This window comes from Leptodactylus fuscus, chromosome 7, assembly GCF_031893055.1.
Source record: "Leptodactylus fuscus isolate aLepFus1 chromosome 7, aLepFus1.hap2, whole genome shotgun sequence".
NCBI classification, from domain to species: domain Eukaryota; kingdom Metazoa; phylum Chordata; class Amphibia; order Anura; family Leptodactylidae; genus Leptodactylus; species Leptodactylus fuscus.
The window spans coordinates 149,424,366-149,445,283 of NC_134271.1; the positions used below are offsets into that span (position 1 = coordinate 149,424,366).

Consider the following 20,918-nt stretch of genomic DNA (forward strand, 5'->3'; position numbering starts at 1 on the left):
TCTGGAGCTTGCCAGACTCAAACTCGGTCCACACACAGCCCACGTTTTCAACTTGTTGGTGCAAAGGTTTTTTGAAACCTACACCATTGTGCCTGATATATGTTAGGAGTATTTTGGTTCATTGCTTTCTATTTTTCTTACCTGGGGAGTTTTTGGCTGGGGTGGCATCCTGGCGCTGCGGGGTTGTCCTGTCATGGGTATTGGTGCACACCTTCTGACTTGCACGCGCGCACTGTTGGTAGGCAGCTTTATTTCCTGGTTGATTAGTCTGTCCTCCCATTTGCACCTGGGAGGAGTGGTCTCTACTCTGTATTTAAACCCATGCCTCCCATGGTTCTGTGCTGAGTGTCGCTTTTACAGAGCTAGGCCTTAGCAGGAGGAGTAGGTGGTTATCTGGGATAGAGGAAGTTCCGTGGTTGGTTTTTGGGAGGTTTGGGTGAACAAGTTGGTTTGTGTGTTTTCCCTTCTGTGTTCACCAATCCTACCTCTGTGTGTTATTGACTGTGTGAGTGAATTGCCTTATCCTTTGATTTCTACTCAGTTTCCCTGTGTTTGTTTCCTAGTGTAAGGTTCCTTCCCATATTGGTTTGGGGGAATCCTTTCCCACATTTTTCCTGTGTGCTGCTTGTGTTGTTAGTCAGCGCACACCCTTGTCAGTCCCTGTCAGTAGCAGCTTCACTTGTTCGTTAGGGGTGACCCCCTTTAGTCTCCAGTCCCTAGAGGTCTTATAGGGCATTCCTTCTCCCACTTCCCTCTAGGCCTACGGAATCAGTGAGAGAGGAGCTGTCGGGGTCAGGCTTAGCCTGAGTACAGCTGACCCACACCCGTGAGGCAGGGACCGGGATAGCTAGTGGGAGTAGTGCAGGGCGAGATTCCCTACTGCTATCCCTTAGCCCCGTTGCAGCTACCTGGACTGACATAACAGTACACTCAGCCGTAAAAAAAAAAAAAAAAAGGAAAGGTTCGTTTGCATTATGACGGACCTGAAACAGTTGTACCAGGCGGTGCAGCAGATCTCCACTGAGATGGAGGGGATCAAGCTACGAATGGATGCCATCCAAGCTTCTGACGTATCTCAGTTACAGCAGTTGGCTCAACACACAGCCTCTCAGGTGGAGGGCATACAGAGGCAGGTGAGTAGCGCCCCTGTGGGTCGGCCTCTGGAGCCAAAAGTCAGCTTACCTGAACCCTTCCGAGGTAAGAGGTCAGATTTTTTCCGATTTCAAAAGGACTGTCTTTTGTATTTCCGGCTACGGCCGTTTTCCTCCGGTTCTGAGGTACAGAGAGTTGGGATTATTATTACTTTATTGAGAGATGATCCCCTCATCTGGGCACATTCGTTACCAGCCGACTCAGCTTGCTTACTAACTGTAGAGGCGTTTTTCTCCACAATGGGGTTACTGTATGACGACCCAGACAGGGTACGCACGGCTGAGTATAACCTACGACGTTTGGTGCAAGGGGATCACGCTATAGAGAAATATTGCACAGAGTTTCGTAGGTGGGCAGCAGAAGTACATTGGAATGACCCCGCTCTACTTAGTCAGTTTGAGACAGGACTCTCAGACCAGGTTAAAGACCATCTAGTTTCTCACCCTGTTCCGGGAGATCTAGATGAGGCCATGCAGCTGGCAATTAGAGTTGGACGGCGCCTCCGGGAGCGTGGAGACAAGAGTCCTGGGGGGGTTAACCCTCCTCAATTCTCTGTTTTTAGAGAGGACCCGGGGGACCAACCCATGCAGATTGGGGCCACTGTGCGAAGTGCTAGACCCAAGAGTGAAGGGTCCCGCACAGTACGCTGTTTTGTGTGTGGAGGGATGGGACATTTAGCAAGGGTATGCCCCTCCAGAGAATGGTTCGCCAAGGAGGGTAATAACCCCAGGTCTATTGAGGGTAAAGGGAGAAAACCTACTAAGGAGGGAGGTGTGTATGTTTCCTGTACTCAGACTGCCGGGTTGACCCTTGATGGATGGGTAAATGGGCAGAAGTGCTGGATTTTGGTTGATTGTGGTTCGGCAGTCAACCTTATTGACTCAGAGTTTTGCGAGCAACTAAGGGTGAGTCCTTTGGTCTTGAAGTCTCAGATACCGGTGTGGGCTATTGGTAAGACCCCTCTACAGCAAGCTGTCATCTCCAAACAGGTGGAGGGTCTGGAGTTTATTGTGGGTGGCCACAGGGAAGAGATTAACTTGTTCTTATTGTCTAAGTTACCAGCACAAGTAGTGTTTTGGTGGCCCTGGCTGAAGCAGCATAACCCTATTATCAACTGGGAGACCGAGTCAGTAGTTTCTTGGGGGCAGGGGTGTAATGGTCGATGTCTGCCCATATCCGTTATGTCTTTGTCTATAGACAATTTGCCTCAAGAAATATGTGAGTTCAGGGAGGTCTTTGAGGAAAGGGCAGCCAAGACATTACCACCACATCGCACCTATGATTGCTCAATTAAATTTATACCAAATTCAGTGTTACCCAAGACAAGGTTGTACAATCTCACTATTCCGGAGAGGGAGGCGCTCAAGGAGTATATTGAGGGGAGTCTAGAGGTGGGGCATATTCGCCCATCTAAGTCCCCAGTAGCAGTGGGGTTTTTCTTTGTAAAGAAGAAAGATGGAGGGTTGCGCCCTTGTTTGGATTTTAGGGAGATTAATAAAATCACGGTGCGGAATCCCTATCCCATCCCGTTGATCTCGGATCTATTCAGCCAGATTATGGGAGCCCGCTGGTTTAGTAAAATAGATTTACGTGGGGCATATAACTTGCTGAGAATCAAGAAGGGGGATGAGTGGAAAACAGCGTTTAACACACCCCTAGGACACTTTGAGAGTCTGGTGATGCCTTTTGGTCTAACCAATGCGCCCACGTTTTTTCAGAATTTTATTAATGATGTACTAAGTGCCGTCATAGGGAGGGGGGTTGTGGTCTATCTGGACGATATACTCATTTACACCCCGGATTTGGAGACTCATTGGGAGAGAGTGAGAGAGGTTTTAGATCTCCTGAGGGTTAACCAATTAAGTGCTAAGCTGGAGAAATGTGTGTTCGCGGTCAATAAATTATGTTTCCTTGGCTATATCCTATCGGACAAGGGGTTCGAGATGGACCCTGAGAAGGTCAGGGCAGTCTTGGAGTGGCCGCGACCTGAGAACCTAAAGGCGGTCCAACGGTTCTTGGAATTCTCCAACTATTATCGCCAGTTTATTAAGGGATTTTCTGAGGTTGTGAAACCCATCTCGGACTTGACTAAGAAGGGGGCTGACTGTGCTAAGTGGTCGCCAGAGGCGCTAGCCGCGTTTGAAGAATTGAAGAAGCGATTCTCGTCCGCTCCCATTTTGAGACAGCCGGATGAGAGGTTGGCCTTCCGAGTGGAGGTGGATGCCTCCTCGGTGGGGGTGGGAGCAGTACTTTCTCAGGAGTTCGAGGAGGGTACGCATCCCTGTGCCTTCTTTTCTAAGAAATTCTCTGCCTCTGAACGGAATTATGACATCGGAGATAGGGAACTACTGGCAATAAAACTAGCGTTCGAACATTGGCGTCATTTCCTGGAGGGGGCCAGAAGGCCAGTCCAGGTATTTACTGATCACAAGAATTTGGTTTATCTTGGGTCAGCGAAGAGATTAAATGCACGGCAGGCCAGATGGGCTCTATTTTTTGCGCGGTTCCACTTTACCGTGACTTATGTGCCGGGTTCGAAGAATGTTAAGGCTGATGCTTTATCCCGGTATATGTCGACCGAGGAGGAACGAGAGGCGCCTGCCACTATTCTTGGGGATGGAGTGGTGGTAGCAGTATTGGGAGCGAAATTGGAGAAGGCCTTGATCGAAGCGCAACACGCTGCACCTTCCAAGATACCTAGAAACAAGCTGTTTGTCCCAACTACTCTCCGACAAAGTCTCCTGAGGGAGTGTCACGAGTCGGTTCTTGCTGGTCACCCGGGGGTTTCAGAGACCATGAGATTGGTGTCTAGGAATTTTTGGTGGCCAGGGAGGAGTAGGGATGTCTTGCAGTTTGTTCAAAATTGTTCGGTCTGTGCAAGAGCCAAGGCGTCGCATACCCGTCCCCACGGTCTTCTACATCCATTGGAACCTCCTAAGGCACCTTGGACTCATCTGTCTATGGATTTCATCACGGGCCTTCCGGTGTCTAAGGGTTTCACGGTCATTTGGGTAGTCGTTGACCGCTTCACGAAAATGTGCCATTTGATCCCGTTTTCCAGGCTGCCATGTGCCAAGACACTATCAGAGGCATTTATTAAAGAAATTGTAAGGTTGCATGGTCTTCCTGAGGAGATCGTTTCGGACAGGGGTCCGCAATTTGTGGCTAAATTCTGGTGGGCTTTTTGCAGCAGGCTGGGAGTTACACTGTCGTTTTCCTCCGGGTTTCACCCGGAGTCTAACGGGCAAACAGAGAGGAAGAATCAGAATGTCGAACAGTTTTTGAGGTGTTTTGTTCGAGAGAACCAGAATAATTGGGCTGACTTTCTCCCCCTGGCAGAATTTTCCCTAAACAACCATGATTCCAACGCCACAGGCACCACACCTTTTTTTTGCTCCGGTGGTAGACATCCTGTTTTCGGAGTATTTTCTTCCATTTCTTCCCCAGTTCCGGAGGAGGAGCTATTTTCTAAAAAGCTGCAGGGGGTATGGTCCCGTATCCGAGAGAATCTGGTGCGGGCGTCGCACCAGGCTAAGGTCCAGGCGGATAGGAAGAGAGGAGAGTTGCAGTTCTTCCCTGGTGAGATGGTTTGGTTGTCCACCAAGAATATCAGGTTGAAGGTTCCTAGCAAGAAGCTGGGTCCCAGGTTTGTGGGTCCTTTTAAGATCATCAAGATGGTAAATGAAGTGGCGGCACAGCTGCAACTACCTAAAAGGTGGAAGATAAACCAGGTGTTCCATGTCTCCTTGTTAAAGAAGGCCAAGAAGGGAACGTCTCCAGTTAAGGTTCCACCAGTTTCTGAGTCCGGGGAGTATGAGATATCCCGAGTTCTGGATAGCAAATATGTTCGGGGGAAGCTACGGTATCTGGTGGCATGGAAGGGATACGGTCCTGAGGATAATTCTTGGGTTCTGGAGTCGGATATGTCAGCCCCCAGACTCGTGGAGAAATTCCACAAGGAGTTCCCGAAGAAGGATGCTCCTAGAGAATCCGGAGTCTTCTCCTTGAGGGGAGGATCCTGTTAGGAGTATTTTGGTTCATTGCTTTCTATTTTTCTTACCTGGGGAGTTTTTGGCTGCGCGGTGTCTGGGGTGGCATCCTGGCGCTGCGGGGTTGTCCTGTCATGGGTATTGGTGCACACCTTCTGACTTGCACGCGCGCACTGTTGGTAGGCAGCTTTATTTCCTGGTTGATTAGTCTGTCCTCCCATTTGCACCTGGGAGGAGTGGTCTCTACTCTGTATTTAAACCCATGCCTCCCATGGTTCTGTGCTGAGTGTCGCTTTTACAGAGCTAGGCCTTAGCAGGAGGAGTAGGTGGTTATCTGGGATAGAGGAAGTTCTGTGGTTGGTTTTTGGGAGGTTTGGGTGAACAAGTTAGTTTGTGTGTTTTCCCTTCTGTGTTCACCAATCCTACCTCTGTGTGTTATTGACTGTGTGAGTGAATTGCCTTATCCTTTGATTTCTACTCAGTTTCCCTGTGTTTGTTTCCTAGTGTAAGGTTCCTTCCCATATTGGTTTGGGGGAATCCTTTCCCACATTTTTCCTGTGTGCTGCTTGTGTTGTTAGTCAGCGCACACCCTTGTCAGTCCCTGTCAGTAGCAGCTTCACTTGTTCGTTAGGGGTGACCCCTTTAGTCTCCAGTCCCTAGAGTTCTTATAGGGCATTCCTTCTCCCACTTCCCTCTAGGCCTACGGTATCAGTGAGAGAGGAGCTGTCGGGGTCAGGCTTAGCCTGAGAACAGCCGACCCACACCCGTGAGGCAGGGACCGGGATAGCTAGTGGGAGTAGTGCAGGGCGAGATTTCCTACTGCTATTCCTTAGCCCCGTTGCAGCTACCTGGACTGACATAACAATATACTGGTCAAAGTGCGGCCATTTTCGTAAGTCACAAGTAGCTTCTGCTAGGCAGAAAACATTCAGAGCACACTCCTGTCATCTTCGTAACGTTGGCTGGCGGAGGAAGATGAGGGGAATGAAGTGGCATTTCATGTCACTGTCCCACACGAAGCTTGAGGGTGTAGTTCAGTGCATCCCATTGCTTCAGCAGGGATGGTGTGAAGGGGAGTGTAAAATGGAGGAAATGGAGAGGGACCCTTACAGTTGGGGGCAGCAAAGTCATGCCAAGTAACACACTGGCACACATGGCTGACTTCATGTTGGGTTGCTTTTCAAGAGACAAATGCATACTTCACATCATGGTGAGCAAACAATACTAGATTGAACAAAAAATTGGATTGTGCTGATATAGCCTGACTGAATTTCTGGGTCTCCCACTTAGCTTTAGGGGGTAGACCCTTAAAAATTGGATTGAGTTGATATAGCCTGACTGAAATTCTGTCTCTCCCACATAGGTTTTGGGGTTACACACTGTTAACAACTGTATTGAGCGGACATAGCTTGACTGAATTTCTGTCTCTCCCACCTAGGTTTTGGGGGTACACATCCTGGATATCTGGATTGAGCGGACATAGCCTGACTGAATTTTGGTCTCTCCCACCTAGGTTTTAGGGGTACACACCCTGGATATCTGGATTGAGCGGACATAGCCTGACTGAATTTTGGTCTCTCCCATCTAGGTTTTGGGGGTACACACCCTGGTTATCTGGATTGAGCGTACATAGCCTGACCTAATTGCTCTGTATCCTTGTTTTGGGGTTACACAGCCTGAAAAGCTGGTTTGTATATATATATATATATATATATATATATATATATATATATATATATATATATATATATAAAGAAGTAACTGCTGTGTATTGCTGCTATTTTTCAGAACCCCCCAAAATTCAAGGCTTTTTTCAGCTCTATATGAACTTGTTACTGCTGTGGATTGCTGCTATTTTTCAAGACCCCCCCAAAATTCAAGGCTTTTATCAGCTCTATATGAACTTGTAATTGCTGTGGATTCCGGCTATTCTGTGTGCGGACAGCCAAAAATGAAAGCTGTTTCTCCGCTATATATGAAGTTAACTGTTGTGTATCCCTGTTTTCCACCGTCCGGGGAAAGCTGGACTGATGTCCCTACAGTGTATAGCTCTGAGAAGAGCTGTTGGTTTTCTTCTTTAGTTCTTGCCTGCCTATCTGAAGCTAATCTCTAGCTAGCCCTCAGCAGATATGTTTCTCTCCCTATCTCTCACCGCGAAATGACAATATTGGGCTGGACTATTCTTATAAATCGAAGGTCACCTGATTTTGGCAGTCAATGGGTTTTTTTAAAAAATTTTTTCACTGCCTCCGTTGTCGTAGTTCCTGTCCCACCTCCCTTGCACAGTTATTGGTGCAAAATCGCGCCAGGGAAGGTGGGAGGGGACACAAATTTTTACTGCGTATGCGGCCTGGTATTCGATTGTGAACAAATACATCGAACGCCATGATATTCGATCGAACGGTGTTTGCTCATCTCTAGTCTGTACATTATTACATTACTCACTAATGGCCAGAGTCACAGATTGTTGTGTGGCCGGGAGCTGACCTGTGACGGGGTAGTGGTGATATATTTTTTTAAACTTTTTTTTAGATTATTTTATCTTTTCTAAAAAAAATTTACACATTGTCACCGATGAGGGAATCTTCAACCAGCTAGGAATCACCGCTTGGGTGTGCCCAGGGGAACAACCCTCACCTATACACCCTCTCATCACTGCTGCCCTAAGGCCCTGGAGCTTTGGGGTAAATCACTTTTGTCACCTGGACCAGTCTAAGAAAATTTAGGAACCATTTTGTGCCGAACTCTCGCCACCTATTGTCTCCTTCCAAGTTGGCCATGTTCCCACCGAGCCCTAGGACACCGCAGCTATATGGAGAGGACTATACATGAAATAGAATTCCGACAGTGGAAACTCTTTATGGATTAATTGTGAGCTGTGGAAACCTAAAATCTGTATTATCTGTCATATATTGACCGGTCTGGGAGATTCTACATTGCTCAGATTCGTAAATACATAAAATGGCCATCAAAGTAAAAGCTCCATAAACCCCTTAAGAACCTCTTGAGAAAAATTATTTTACCTCAGATTCTGTAGATTATGTAACACTGATGAAAGTCTCTCTAATCCTTCAGTGTCTAAGGAACATCCAGTTAGATTGAGTTCTTCTATATGTGTGCAGATTTCCATGATGAAAGCCAACACTGTGCAGTCTAGAGCTGACATGTGAACACCAGAAAGGTCCAAACTTCTGAGTGATTGTAATGATTCCAGCACTAGAGCCTTATTCCGGGATTCAAAGAGATAGTAGAATGTCCTGAGAAGATGTCGCTTCTTGTCCTCACTTTCCTCCAGCTTCTGATCTTCTAAAATAAAGTTCTTCAGCCAAGTGATAACATCTCTGGAGGCCTGAGCTGCTTGTTTGTCCAGGTATCCAGTTAGTATTGACCTGGTGGTGCTGTCTGATAGACCACACAGGAAACGGAGGAATATCTCACCACGTCCATCAGGATAGGATTTGGCTTTCTCTAGTGATTTCTGTAAATTCTCCGGAGAATAATCAGTATAATGGACCAGGGCAGAGAAGAATTCCTGGACAGTGAGATGTAAGAAGGAATAGGTCACAGGTTCCTCCGATTCCATCAGAAAACTTGATAAGAGCTTTGACTTCTTGTCAACATAAAAAGAATCCAGATCTCGATCTTCGAAAATAATTTGGTGGTTCATGACTCCATGTTCTCCCATCCATCCGATGGACTGCAGGATCTTCTGAGCGTCACTTTTCTCCAGGCTGTGATTGGACAGAATGTTGGCGACAAATATGGCAAAGAGTTGTGTCACTGTTCTGGGTAATAATGTCACCTGCTGGTCACTACTTGTGGTCTGGAAGCTCCTGGATAATACAGTACAGATGATCCAGCAGTAGGACGGGAGGTAACAGAACGTGTACAAGGTGGCATTCTGCTTCACATAAGTAAAAGCCTTTTCTGACAGTTCAGGGTTGGAGAAGAAATTTTCAAAGTAAATCTTTCGTTCTTCTGGAAAGAATCCAATAATTTCTACTATTCGCTCGAAAACATTACAATCGATTGATGCCAGTCTGGTTGGACGACTGGTCATTAGGACAGAACAACCATTAAGAAGAGACTTTCTCAACAAACTAACCACAATCTGACCACAATGTCCGAGCTGTTTAGGATGAGAGCACAAGTGACGTGATGTGAAATCCATTGTATGATTGCTTTCATCTAATCCATCAAATATAAAGAGAAGTTTCTCTGGATCTTGTAAGATGTTCTCCAGCTGCTCCTCCAGATATGGGTACTGATGAAGGATCATGGTCTCCAGACTAACCTTATCCTCAAGTCTGTTGAGTTCTCGGAATTTGAAGAAAAAGACAAAAGAGAATCTTTGATAGAGATCGCCCTTCACCCAGTCATAGACAAACTTCTGCATCAGTGTGGTCTTCCCTACGCCAGGCACTCCGCTCACCATTACCATATGTGGTACAAGTCCAGATCGGTGGCACCAACGGAACATCTTGTTGAGGTAAATACGTTGTAGTTCTTTTTGTGTTTCCTTTAAATATTCCTCATGTCTTACCCCGGTCTCTATGAGCTCATTCTCAGAATGTTTCCTAAAGTGACCAGTGGAGACAGTGACGAGATTCACATAACGTGTAGACGAGGGGAAACTTTCCTCTCCCTGGTTACATCCTGGAGGTTTGTTCTCTATAAGTTTCTCAGTTTTATCGTACAGATATTTTTTGTGACAGTTTTGAACTTCTATGGAAAAAAAACATGATGTGAAATAAATTTAAATATAAGGTCTGCAAAAAAAAAAAAAATCACAAATATTTCTTATTATTTTAAAACCCTAATTCCATAAACTTGGGAAGCCATGCAATATGTGAAGAAAACAAGAATACAATGATTTGGAAAGCTCATATAACTATTTTATACACAATAAAAAATATAACATATCTGAAGGTGAAAGTTACTCAATAGAACAGAGAACAAATATAAGAAGGTGAACATTAATCAATAGACCACATATCACCGGACCAGGTCGAACTTCTGTGCCATCCTCTGGCCATATTGTACGTCACAGGAGGTGTGTCTGGCTCTGATTCCTTGCTCTAGGTTCTTCTTGTATTGTCTGAACACTGTCCTATTCCCTCACCTGTATAATTGATTTTTCAACACACCCATTTCCTTCACCTTGGTTTCCCTCTGCTCCTCTAAGGGGGCGTTCACACTAGCGTCGGTGTCCGACAGCTAGTTTCCGATGCTAATGTCTGCGGAATATTTTAGCATCGGACACTAGCTGTGTCCGTTTGCAATTTGCATTGTTTTAAATGGGACACCTTTTAGTGTCCTTTAGTGTCCGTGTCTGTCCTTAAGTATCCATTTACAACGGTGTCCGATTTTTCAAACGGACAGCAAAATCGTACATGTAGTGTTCCGCGGACATTAGCTTCGGACACTAGCTGTGTTAATAGTTAATCTTATCCTTACTTACTTGTTTGACAGCCTGTCTACCAATCAAGCCTGTGGTGGGTTCTGGACTTTCTATAAAGAGGTCATCAGCTCACACAGGTTTGCTGGATATTGTGAGTCTGTCCATGCTAAGGGCTTCTCTTGCTGTTGTATTGTACTTACTGACTGTATCTGACCTTTTGGCTTCACTTGTTACTACTCTTTTGGATTTCGATTTGGTACTGTTTGTCTCTCTGGTTTGACCTCGGCTTGCTGACTCTGCTTCTGTGTTGTTTTGTCTTGTCCTGTTCTGTGTAACACTTATCCAGAGAAGGTACTGTCACCTAGTTGCCCACTATCGCCTAGGGTAGTTGAGGTAAGTAGACAGGGGCTGGGTCAGGTTTGGAACGCACTGTCCCTTATTCTCTTCCTTCCTGGTTTCAGTACCAGTCACCGGGGAATTGCTCAACAGGCAATTCCCTAACAGTTACACAGTAGAACATAAATCACATCAGAAGGTGAAAGTGACACAACTGATCCCATATTAGATTATGTCTCCATGCCGTTTGAATAAATGACCTTATTTAGAAGTGGTTTGCAGCGATGAATAAAACAATACATGGAGTTCTATGAGGGATTTGTGAAAAAAGGTCCCAGACAGATGAAAAATGGCTGTGAATGGGGTTTTTTCCTCCAATTTTTCACAGCCAATTTTATCTAGTTTTTTTGAATATATCCTTATAAGCCCAGATTTACTAACTGGACCTCTCCAAGAAAGTAGTCAAAAAGACCTCAATTTGGCCTATTTTTGGCATATGATGGGACTTCTCAGTTACTGCACCCCAATTTTTAAAATAGTAGGTGGAGCGGGGAACAATGAATGAAATGTTATTTATATAGCGCCAACATATTCCGCAGCACTGTACAATTTGTAGGGTTCAAATACAGACAGAAAGATACAATACAGAAAAAATTATTTCACTCAGTGGGACTGAGGGCCCTGCTCACAAGAGCTTACAATCTATGAGGTAGAGGGGGTGACACAAGAGGTGGCAGGGGCGGCATTGCTTATACAGAGGTCAGACACTTTTGTAATAGAGGTTACTGTCATTACAAAACATAAAACTTTATGAGCCGTCACTAGTGGTGACTTGTAGTAACATGTGGATGGAGCTTGGACATATAAAGTTAGCCTGAAACGGCATCATATCATGTGGGGAAATGTGGGAGCGGGGACAGAGGAAGGTTAAATTTTGGGGATTCTAGTGACGGTACCAAAGGGTTTACTTTAGGAATTGTGATAGGTCTGTCTGAAAAGATGCGTCTTTAGTTTGCGCTTGAAGCTGTAGAAATTGGGAGTTAATCTGATTGTCCGGGGTAGAGCATTCCAGAGAAGTGGTGCAGCTCGGGAGAAGTCTTGTATACGAGCGTGGGAGGTTCCGATAATAGAGGATGTAAGTGTTAGGTCATTGAGTGAACGGAGAACACGGGTTGGGCGGTAAACAGAGATGAGGGAGGAAATGTATGGAGGTGCGGCATTATGGAGAGCCTTGTGGATGAGAGTGATAACTTTTTATATTTTATTCTATAATGAATAGGCAGCCAATGTAGTGACTGGCACAGACCAGAGGCATCGCTGTAGCGTCTAGCCTGATAGATGAGCCTGGCCGCTGCATTCAGAATAGATTGTAGAGGGGAGAGTTTAGTGAGGGGAAGACCAATTAGTAAGGAGTTACAGTAGTCAAGGCGAGAATGAATCAGAGAGACAATAAGTGTCTTTAGTGTATCTCTGGTAAGGAAAGGGTGTATTCTGGAGATGTTTTTGAGGTGGAGGTGACATGAATGTGCGAGTGATTCAACATGAGGGGTGAAGGAAAGGTCTGAGTCAAACATGACCCCGAGACAGCGGGCATGCTGCTTAGGAGTTATAGTAAGGCCTGAGACTGCAATGGATATATCAGGGACAGATCTATTAGATGGTGGAAACAGTAGTAGTTCAGTCTTAGAGAGATTTAGTTTCAGATAGAGCGAGGACATGATATTAGAGATAGCAGAAAGACAGTCACTGGTGTTCTGTATGAGTGCAGGGGTGATGTCACGGGAAGATGTGTATAATTTTGGGTGTCATCAGCAAAAAGATGGTACCGGAAGCCAAATCTGGTGATGGTTTGTCCAATGGGGGCTGTGTAGAGAGAAAAGAGCAGGGGGCCTAGGACCGAGCCCTGAGGAACCCCAACAGCAAGGGAAAGAGGGGAGGAAACAGCCCGCAAATGTTACACTGAAGTGCGGTCTGAGAGATAAGAGGAGAACCAGGAGAGCGCAGTGTCCTTGAGGCTGACTGAGCAGAGCATAGTGAGGAGTTGATGGTCAACAGTGTCAAAAGCTGCAGAGAGGTCCAGAAGAATAAGAAGGAATAAGTCACCATTGGACTTAGCCATTAGGAGATCATTGGAGACTTTTGTGAGAGACGAGTCAGTAGAGTGCAGAGCGCGGAAACCAGATTGTAAGGGGTCAAGAAGAGAGTTAGTGGAGAGATAGCGGATTAAACGAGAGTAGACCAGGCGTTCCAAGATTTTGGAGAAGAAGGGGAGGTTAGAGACGGGTTGATAGTTAGCAGCACAGGACGGGTCCAGGGAGGGTTTTTTCAGTAGCGGAGTTATAACAGCATGCTTGAAGGAGGATGGGAAGATTCCAGAAGAGAGAGAGGTTAAATATTTTAGTAAGGTAAGTCGTGACAGCAGGCGACAGTGATTGGAGAAGGTGTGAGGGGAAGGGGTCACTACTGCAGGTTGTAGGGCGAGATGAAGAAAGTAGCTGAGAGACTTCCTCTTCTGTAACAGGTTCAAAAGATGAGAATGGAAAGTCTGAAGTGGGGTTGGTGAGGGGGGTCAGTACTATGGTAGGTGTGGGAGTCAATGCCACCTGGGGATTGGGCAGTTATTTCCTGACGGATCTAGGTAGACAGGGGTGTGAGTTATACCAGAAATTTCTGCTAGCCCCTGACTGACATAGATTGTTCAGGAATAACTAAGACGCTGGAACATCTTAGTAAATATGTCTCATCTAGCATCTAGTGGGGAATGAACAAAAATTTACCTAGGAAATGCCGGTCTTAATAAATTCTCCTGAGTTATTGCTTTTTTATTGGTTTTCTGATGGTAAGTGCCTTCAGTTTGCTCTACTATTGTAATAAATATGTAATACAAATAACATAAATATAATATAGAATATAACATCTGTACCTGTCAGGTTCGGTGGAAGGCAGTGCCCACTTTTATCCAGAATAATTTTATCCACCAGAGTTATATCTAAATAAAAAGAAATTTAGTTACTGTATTATATGCATACATTCTCAGCAATAATGCCAAATTTGTATTTATTTTTTTGAAAGTCCAAGACCTTGCCATCTTTCACGTGCCACACTAAAAAAGTGCACAAGGCTGCGGTCCATCACAAGCCCTCTCTGAAAACATCCAAAGACCCATCTTTCTCATGGGCTCCCACCCCAGTGTACTACCAAGAACCTTCAACAAGGTGCACCTTCCTCCTCAAAAGCAGAGATGGGGTTGGGTAGCAGGGGAGGAGGGAACCTAATATTAGGACACACAACTCCTCCCCATAGACTCCCTAGACCCATTGGGATGCAGCACTCTATGGCAAAGATAGAACATTCATCATTTCAAATGAAGATGCGTTGTTGATTTCTCACCTCAGGCAGTAAGAGGGGGGCAACCTAGCAGGGAGGGGTGGCTAAACACAAGCAATAAGAGACTGACACCTTACAGAAGAGGTCACACCTGTGGAAGTCAGCTAACAAAGCTGAATGATGGCCATATTGCTTCTTCAAGGTTCTTGGAAACAAAGAACTTTAAGTATATGATTATTTCATATTTTCTCCTTTTGTTTTTAAGTCTGTTTGATTGTGTGACATTTGTTTTACTCTTCTAACATATAGCACTGAACCCTTTGGGTAATAAATTGTTCAAATTAATGGTACTTTGTGTTGCTCGGGTGATTGGTACCAGACCCTTTCACGGGTTCACTCCACCTCCTCTCTCCTCTACCATTTTAAAAGCTAGTTACCTGTGCTATTGGGTTCTAGAGAGTGGAAAGAGGAGGCTGAGTGACCCAGAGACGGGGCTGTTTCTGTTCAAGTGATCCGGGACCAAGACCATCGTCAAAAAGTTCAGGTCCAGCTTCGAACAGTCACTTGAAGAAGTAAGTTAATTTACACTCCTTGGACAACCCCTTTAAGTAACAGATTTTTTTTTTACTGTTAATAGAGTAACTGAAGTGAGTTACAGAGAAAAAAAGTCATATAGAACATTACCTTCCGCATAGAGTTCATCCAATACAGCTTGTAAAGTAGTAGAGGAACGTTCCCGTTGTAGGACATATAGACTAACCCACAGCGCTATCACACCACGTCTTCCGAGGCCATGAATATCACGTAGCAGAATTTGGGCCAATCTTTTCCTATCTTCTAGTAGACATTGGTATTCCTACAACGCAAAAGTGAGACATTTGAATGCAAGTCTAACAATGCTAAACAACAATTACAATTCCAGGCTGATGTCCCTGATCAACCCCCTGACTATCCGCAGGTCAAAGAGACAAATACTGCAGCCATTCTCACTAACTATAGGGGTCGCATTTGTGACTACATCCATAAGCCAGTGGAGGCGACGGGTAACCCTTACCACTCTAAGTCCCATGCACATGGAAGTGTGTGCCATCCGATGCTCCTCTGAGGGGATATCCTATGGTCCCCTCCATTCCGATGAACATAGAGCAGCTCCTATCCTGCTCCAGGTTATTGATGAAGAATAGTTCAGAAGCTCCCATAGAGCGGAGTATATCACAGAATGCACTCAGATGACACTTGGATGTCTCTCCGAGTGTCATCGAAGTGCATTCTGCTGCAAAATTGGCTGCATCTGGGATAGCACATTTATTCATGTGCACAGGGCCTAAAGTTATATGCTCACGACCAGTGGCGTAAGTAGGAATGATGAGGCCCCATGGTGAATATTTGACATGGCCCCCGCACAAACCGCATACCTGCACACAGTATTATACCCCATAGTGGTCCCTTCACAAGGTATTATCCCCCATAGTGACCCCTGCACACAGTATTATCCCCCATTGTGGCCCCTGCACACAGTATTATGCCCCATAGTGGCCCCTGCACACAGTATTATCCCCCATAGTGGCCCCTGCACACAGTATTATCCCCCATAGTGGCCCCTGCACACAGTATTATCCCCCATAGTGGCCCCTGCACACAGTATTATGCCCCATATTGGCCCCTGCACACAATATTATCCCCCATAGTGGCTTATTTTATGATATTCTCATACTTCTCCTCGCATTTGGATTACTTCACACCAGTAGCACTCTATAGTTTCCAGTTTTTTTTCTACTGATCCTCATATAGTATAATGTTTCATAGTGTCCCCTGCACTCAGTATAATGTCCCTTAGCGACCTCTACAGTGGTCCTTGCAAATATTGTAAAGATTTTGGGTTTGGTAGAACCCCACATTTTTGAGACTCACGTCTCACAAACTATTATTATACTAGAGGGTCTTTTCAGGTATAACCAGAGGCCCAAGGGAGATGACAAACATAAAAAAAACAAAAAAACATGTTACTTACTAGAGATGAGCGAGTAGTGTTGGGATCAGCCAATCCGAACAGCACGCTCCATAGAAATGAATGGATGCACCTGGTACTTCCGCTTTGATGGCGGCCGGCCGCTTAACCCCCCACGTGCTGGCTACGTCCATTCATTTCTATGCGAGCGTGCTGTTCGGATTGGCTGATCCGAACAGTACTCGCTCCTCTCTATTACTTACCTCTCCTGGACTTCGGTGTGACTCCCTGCTCAGTCTTCAGCCCTCTCAGGGACATGGGTTACCCCACAGTCAGCACCTGGCAGGTGAGTGGGCTCCCTCAGGAGCTGATGCCGGCCCTATCTGCAGTGCAGGTCAGTGAAAATGGCACAGATGACACAAGGCTTGGTATTTGGTTGTCAGACGTGATTTCCATTGATCCTTCCATTCTATTGAATGGCCTGAGCCGCCATTGTGGGCAGGTATAGGGTTAGGACCTGCTCCAGGATTTGTGGCTCTTAAATGCAGCCCGGACACATAGCTGCAAAAACTACAGCTGTGTGTATGGGCCTATTGAAGTGTATGGCCTGTACTTTTAATTGCATTTGTGGGTCTGTGTGCATGAGCACTAAAAGCACAATTGTTTTTGGTTGCTATGGGCACCAATCACATCACGCCTTTTATTTTTTAGGAAGCAGAATATAACATGAAAGCTGCGCTGTGTTGGTTAATATGGGCAACGATGACAGTTTTGTTTTTAGACTATATTAATAAAGTTACATGTGAACGTTCAGGCTGGATTTAGACACCAATTGAATTCAGCATTTTTTGAGTCAGGTTCGGGTTCCCATGCAAATCCGTATTCCGAAAACCCAAATGCTAGTGTGAACTATTAGTTTATGCCACATTTTAATAGACAGTTTTAACCACGTCCCTTTTTTGGGTGATATTCTATATAATATGAAGGCAGAAACAGATGGCTACATGACCATAGCCAGGCACCATAACAGCAGTTTGCTGTACAGGCCTCCACCAATCATAAAGGAAAGACCACACATAAAAAAAATTCCAGGCCGACCCCTTTAAGGAAGAGCACAAGAGTGGTTACTAAAGGGTGTATAAGTAGCTAACCATCTCCAGTCAGACCTGGGCGGTCCGACCCCAGGCTACTTATGAAGAGTGTACTTTCTGCCGGCAGTATTTGTCCCATTAAGACTGAGGCCTCACGTTGTGGAACGCAGCAGAAAAAAAAAGGTATTTCCACACAGCAATTTTGTTGTGCAACCGGAAAAACACTACGTGGGGGTCTTACCCTGAAGTGCTTTTTTGGAATTAAGTGATAACCTATCCTTAGGGGTCTGACATCCAGAACTTTGAGCCCCCTCATACTCCAGGCTCTTATGCGACTACTACTTCTGCACTTCCATTAAATTCTGCAGTCTTCAGGAGAAATTGTCATGGTGGTCTGGGCCATGTTGAGAAGAAAAGGAAGGCCTTCAAGAGGGTGTAGCTCCTAGTCAGGGTCAGTTCAACCAAATCTATCTCCTTGCAAGAAAGGTTGTCACTTTATGTTTGCTCACCTCAACATCAGGGATATTTCGGGACTTGAGTTCATGTAGAAGTGAGTGAGGACTCGTGTTCTCCACAATGTAGAGTAGATCATCTTCAAAATATTCATATGTGAGTCTCAGGGCATGATCCTTATACTGACAAAGTTTTTTGTAAAATTTCTGGGTTTCATCATCTAATGAAAGAGGAAACACACAACTCATGTTATCACAGTGATGGCGGCCATCCATATAACCATTCATGGCACAATGACACTTCAGGGGCCGATAAGTCGGTCGATAAAAGGCAGTGGCTTCCTTTCTTTGACCCTTAGCATTGCAATTATTAGGGCCGTCTAGGGCTGCCACCAGAACACTACATAGGGTACCATGGTGAGGGTCCCACAATCCTGTAGCTCCCGCTCCCACTAATCACTAAATATGTTGAGTCCAGTGGTTATATTACCCCATTATATTCCTCCTATATAGTGGGGTAGAAGATGGAAAATGGGAGAAGATTAAGGGATTTCAAGGGGCCCTGGCCATTTCACTCTGAAAGGATCTCATATACCAAATCCTGACCATTTCATATGGACAGCCTTGGCCCTATATGAGACATCCCATGATCCGCAGACACCCTGGAAAACAACTAATTTTGCAGATTGAGGCCGCAGCCAGCCATTAAAATTAAGATTGGCTTGAGTCCTTCAGAACTGGAGTCTGGCTCTCCACACATAGAGGAAGTAGACATGAGCAAACAAATGTGTTACAAATTTTAGAAAAATTTTGGGTTCTGTTCAGACCTCAGAAGCTGTGTGGAATGGAAAAAGTTGGTTGTTCTGTCTCACACTGTCTCCCAACCACTTCCAGCCTCGAGTGACATCAATGGTGTCCGGTCACCACTGAGGACCCAATCACAAGCCTCAATGTGGTACCTCAGCATCATGACACTTTGATAAAACTTCAGTCCGAAAACCGAAACTTTTTGGTGGACTGTAAATAGTTCTAAAATGAATCTTGCAAGGTTCTCCCATCATTCCATCAGAGACCCCCTTTAGTTGGTTGTCTGTTGTACAAGATGGGACAGTTCCTATAGAATGAGAGAGACTCTTTGCAGCTGCTCTCCACTCCACTCATAAGGGTGAGGGTCCCTAATGGAGGATTTTTTTCCATTGTCTATTGGGGTCTTCTAAATCAGACAACTTATTTTAAGGCTGAGATGTCAGTGGGGTTAAACAGGATTTTTTGCTAGTGGTAAAAGTTGGAATAAAAAGATGAGACCCCTACCATCATTAGGTTCCTGGTGCATTCTTGGATCCACAATCACGTCTCTGCAAGATAAGACCTTTGTTTTGAGTGATAGACCAAAAATACAGGTTGACGTAAAGATGTCCATATACCTTAGAGCAAGTGATTGGCAACTATTTCTCCCGACCCCTCTATACATATGCACGGGGGCTTGGCTGAGATGGGAATGACTCGTTACACTGTGTAATAATATAAAAAAATAGAAACTACAGCCATAGCAGCTGTAAGGGCTGCTATAGGGTCCGCAACTTTTAGGCCATTACCCATTGGATTGCTCCTGCAGGAAACAGCCAATGTTCACTTACCTATCCCTACTTCATGGCCACCTCCACTTAGGTCTCCAGGTGGAGCCACATAAGACATCCCATAATACACATGTGGTGCCCCTTTGAGGCCTATGCGGAGGCAGCCTGGAGTGTGGTAAGGTAAGTGAAAAATGACTTTTACTTTCAGCCTAAAGTTCCAATGTAGGGGCACTATAATGTGTGGGGGCCAATAATGGGAACCCTTACGGTATGGGGGCTGTAACAGGGTCCCTTACGGTATTATGGACTGTAATGTGTGCACTTACTGCATGGAAGCCTATAATGGGGACAGTATACTGTATGGGGGCCTGTAATGGGGACAGTATACTGTATGGGGGCCTGTAATGGGGACAGTATACTGTATGGGAGCCTGTAATGGGGACAGTATACTGTATGGAGGCCTGTAATGGGGACAGTATACTGTATGGGGGCCTGTAATGGGGACAGTATACTGTATGGGGGTCTGTAATGGGGACAGTATACTGTATGGGGGCCTGTAATGGGGACAGTATACTGTATGGGGGTCTGTAATGGGGACAGTATACTGTATGGGGGCCTGTAATGGGGACAGTATACTGTATGGGGGCCTGTAATGGGGACAGTATACTGTATGGGGGCCTGTAATGGGGACAGTATACTGTATGGGGGTCTGTAATGGGGACAGTATACTGTATGGGAGCAATTAAAGAAAGCAATATACCATTTGGGGATTAGTAAAGGAATAAAGCATTATACCACGTGGGGGCCGGAGGGCCCAGTCAAAAAGCAACTCAATGTTATCGTAAAGTAATGAATCAAAGTCTAACCAGCCAGCAGAGCCGCCCGCCATAGTATAAGGCTTCTCTGTATAGGCCATACTACCCTCAATCCTGTTTTATTACCAGGCCGTCCACCTTTTCTCGTAAAGCCCCCTCGCTAGAGGAGAGATGTTTCTATGGAATGGAATCTTACCAAGACTATGAGTTTGAAGAATGGATGGAATTTTGGGGTGGGTTCGGATTCTCCTGTGTCATCAGTCCCTTAGACACACACACATCTGTTCCAACACACCTGCGCAGCCATGTAAGGGTCAGTTCAAACGGAGGATTTTGCAGCAGATTCGGATGTGCTTCAGCCCCCGAATCCGTAGCAGATTCCTTCTGAATTAACCTCCTATTGTTTTCAATGGGAGGCAGTGAATGCAGCAGGACGTGGAAAAAAGAAGCGTCCTGCTTGATCTTGCCACGGATTCTGGCCGCGGGGCACGCGGCTCGAGTCCTGATTAGGCCCATTCATTCAGGGCTAATCAGGAGTGGGATGCCGCGATAGAATGCTGAAGCATAGCATTGGCATCCCGTTGCGGCTAGCCACAAGAAAAAGGCAGTCGTCTGATAGAGTTATTAACAGGTTAATAAGTACACCCAAATGCCTTTAGCAGTGTTTTGAGTGATTTCTGGGGTTCTCTGGGAGCTCCTGGTACCTTCTGCATTTGTTTACATGGGTAGCTTCCTGTCCTGTGCCTCTCTCCCCTCCATTCAATTTGGAGAGGGGACTTACTGCAAGCATTAATTTATCCCGAACAACCCCTTTAAGCCTCGCTCACACC

At 45.5% G+C, this 20,918-nt stretch overlaps 1 protein-coding gene across 1 annotated transcript; it reads right to left on the minus strand.

The window, feature by feature from the left end:
- Positions 1–8,160: 8,160 nt before the first annotated feature.
- On the minus strand, positions 8,161–19,391 carry LOC142214636 (NACHT, LRR and PYD domains-containing protein 6-like). Its single transcript, XM_075283574.1, has 5 exons — positions 19,334–19,391; positions 17,754–17,917; positions 14,890–15,061; positions 13,802–13,867; positions 8,161–9,866 (listed from the first exon to the last, which is right to left on the minus strand). The coding sequence occupies exons 1-5, from the start codon at positions 19,389–19,391 to the stop codon at positions 8,161–8,163; spliced, it is 2,166 nt and encodes a 721-aa protein (XP_075139675.1).
- Positions 19,392–20,918: the final 1,527 nt, after the last annotated feature.

Bases quoted from the DNA above. Each gene is read 5' to 3' on its own strand.
- LOC142214636 (XM_075283574.1), bottom strand. From the start codon at position 19,391: ATGTCTTATGTGGCTCCACCTGGAGACCTAAGTGGAGGTGGCCATGAA. The intron at 15,062-17,753 runs GTGAGCAAACAT...TTTGCGTTGTAG, and splicing joins GAAATATCCCTGATGTTGAG to GAATACCAATGTCTACTAGA. The intron at 13,868-14,889 runs GTAATGTTCTAT...CTTTTTATTTAG, and splicing joins GGATGAACTCTATGCGGAAG to ATATAACTCTGGTGGATAAA.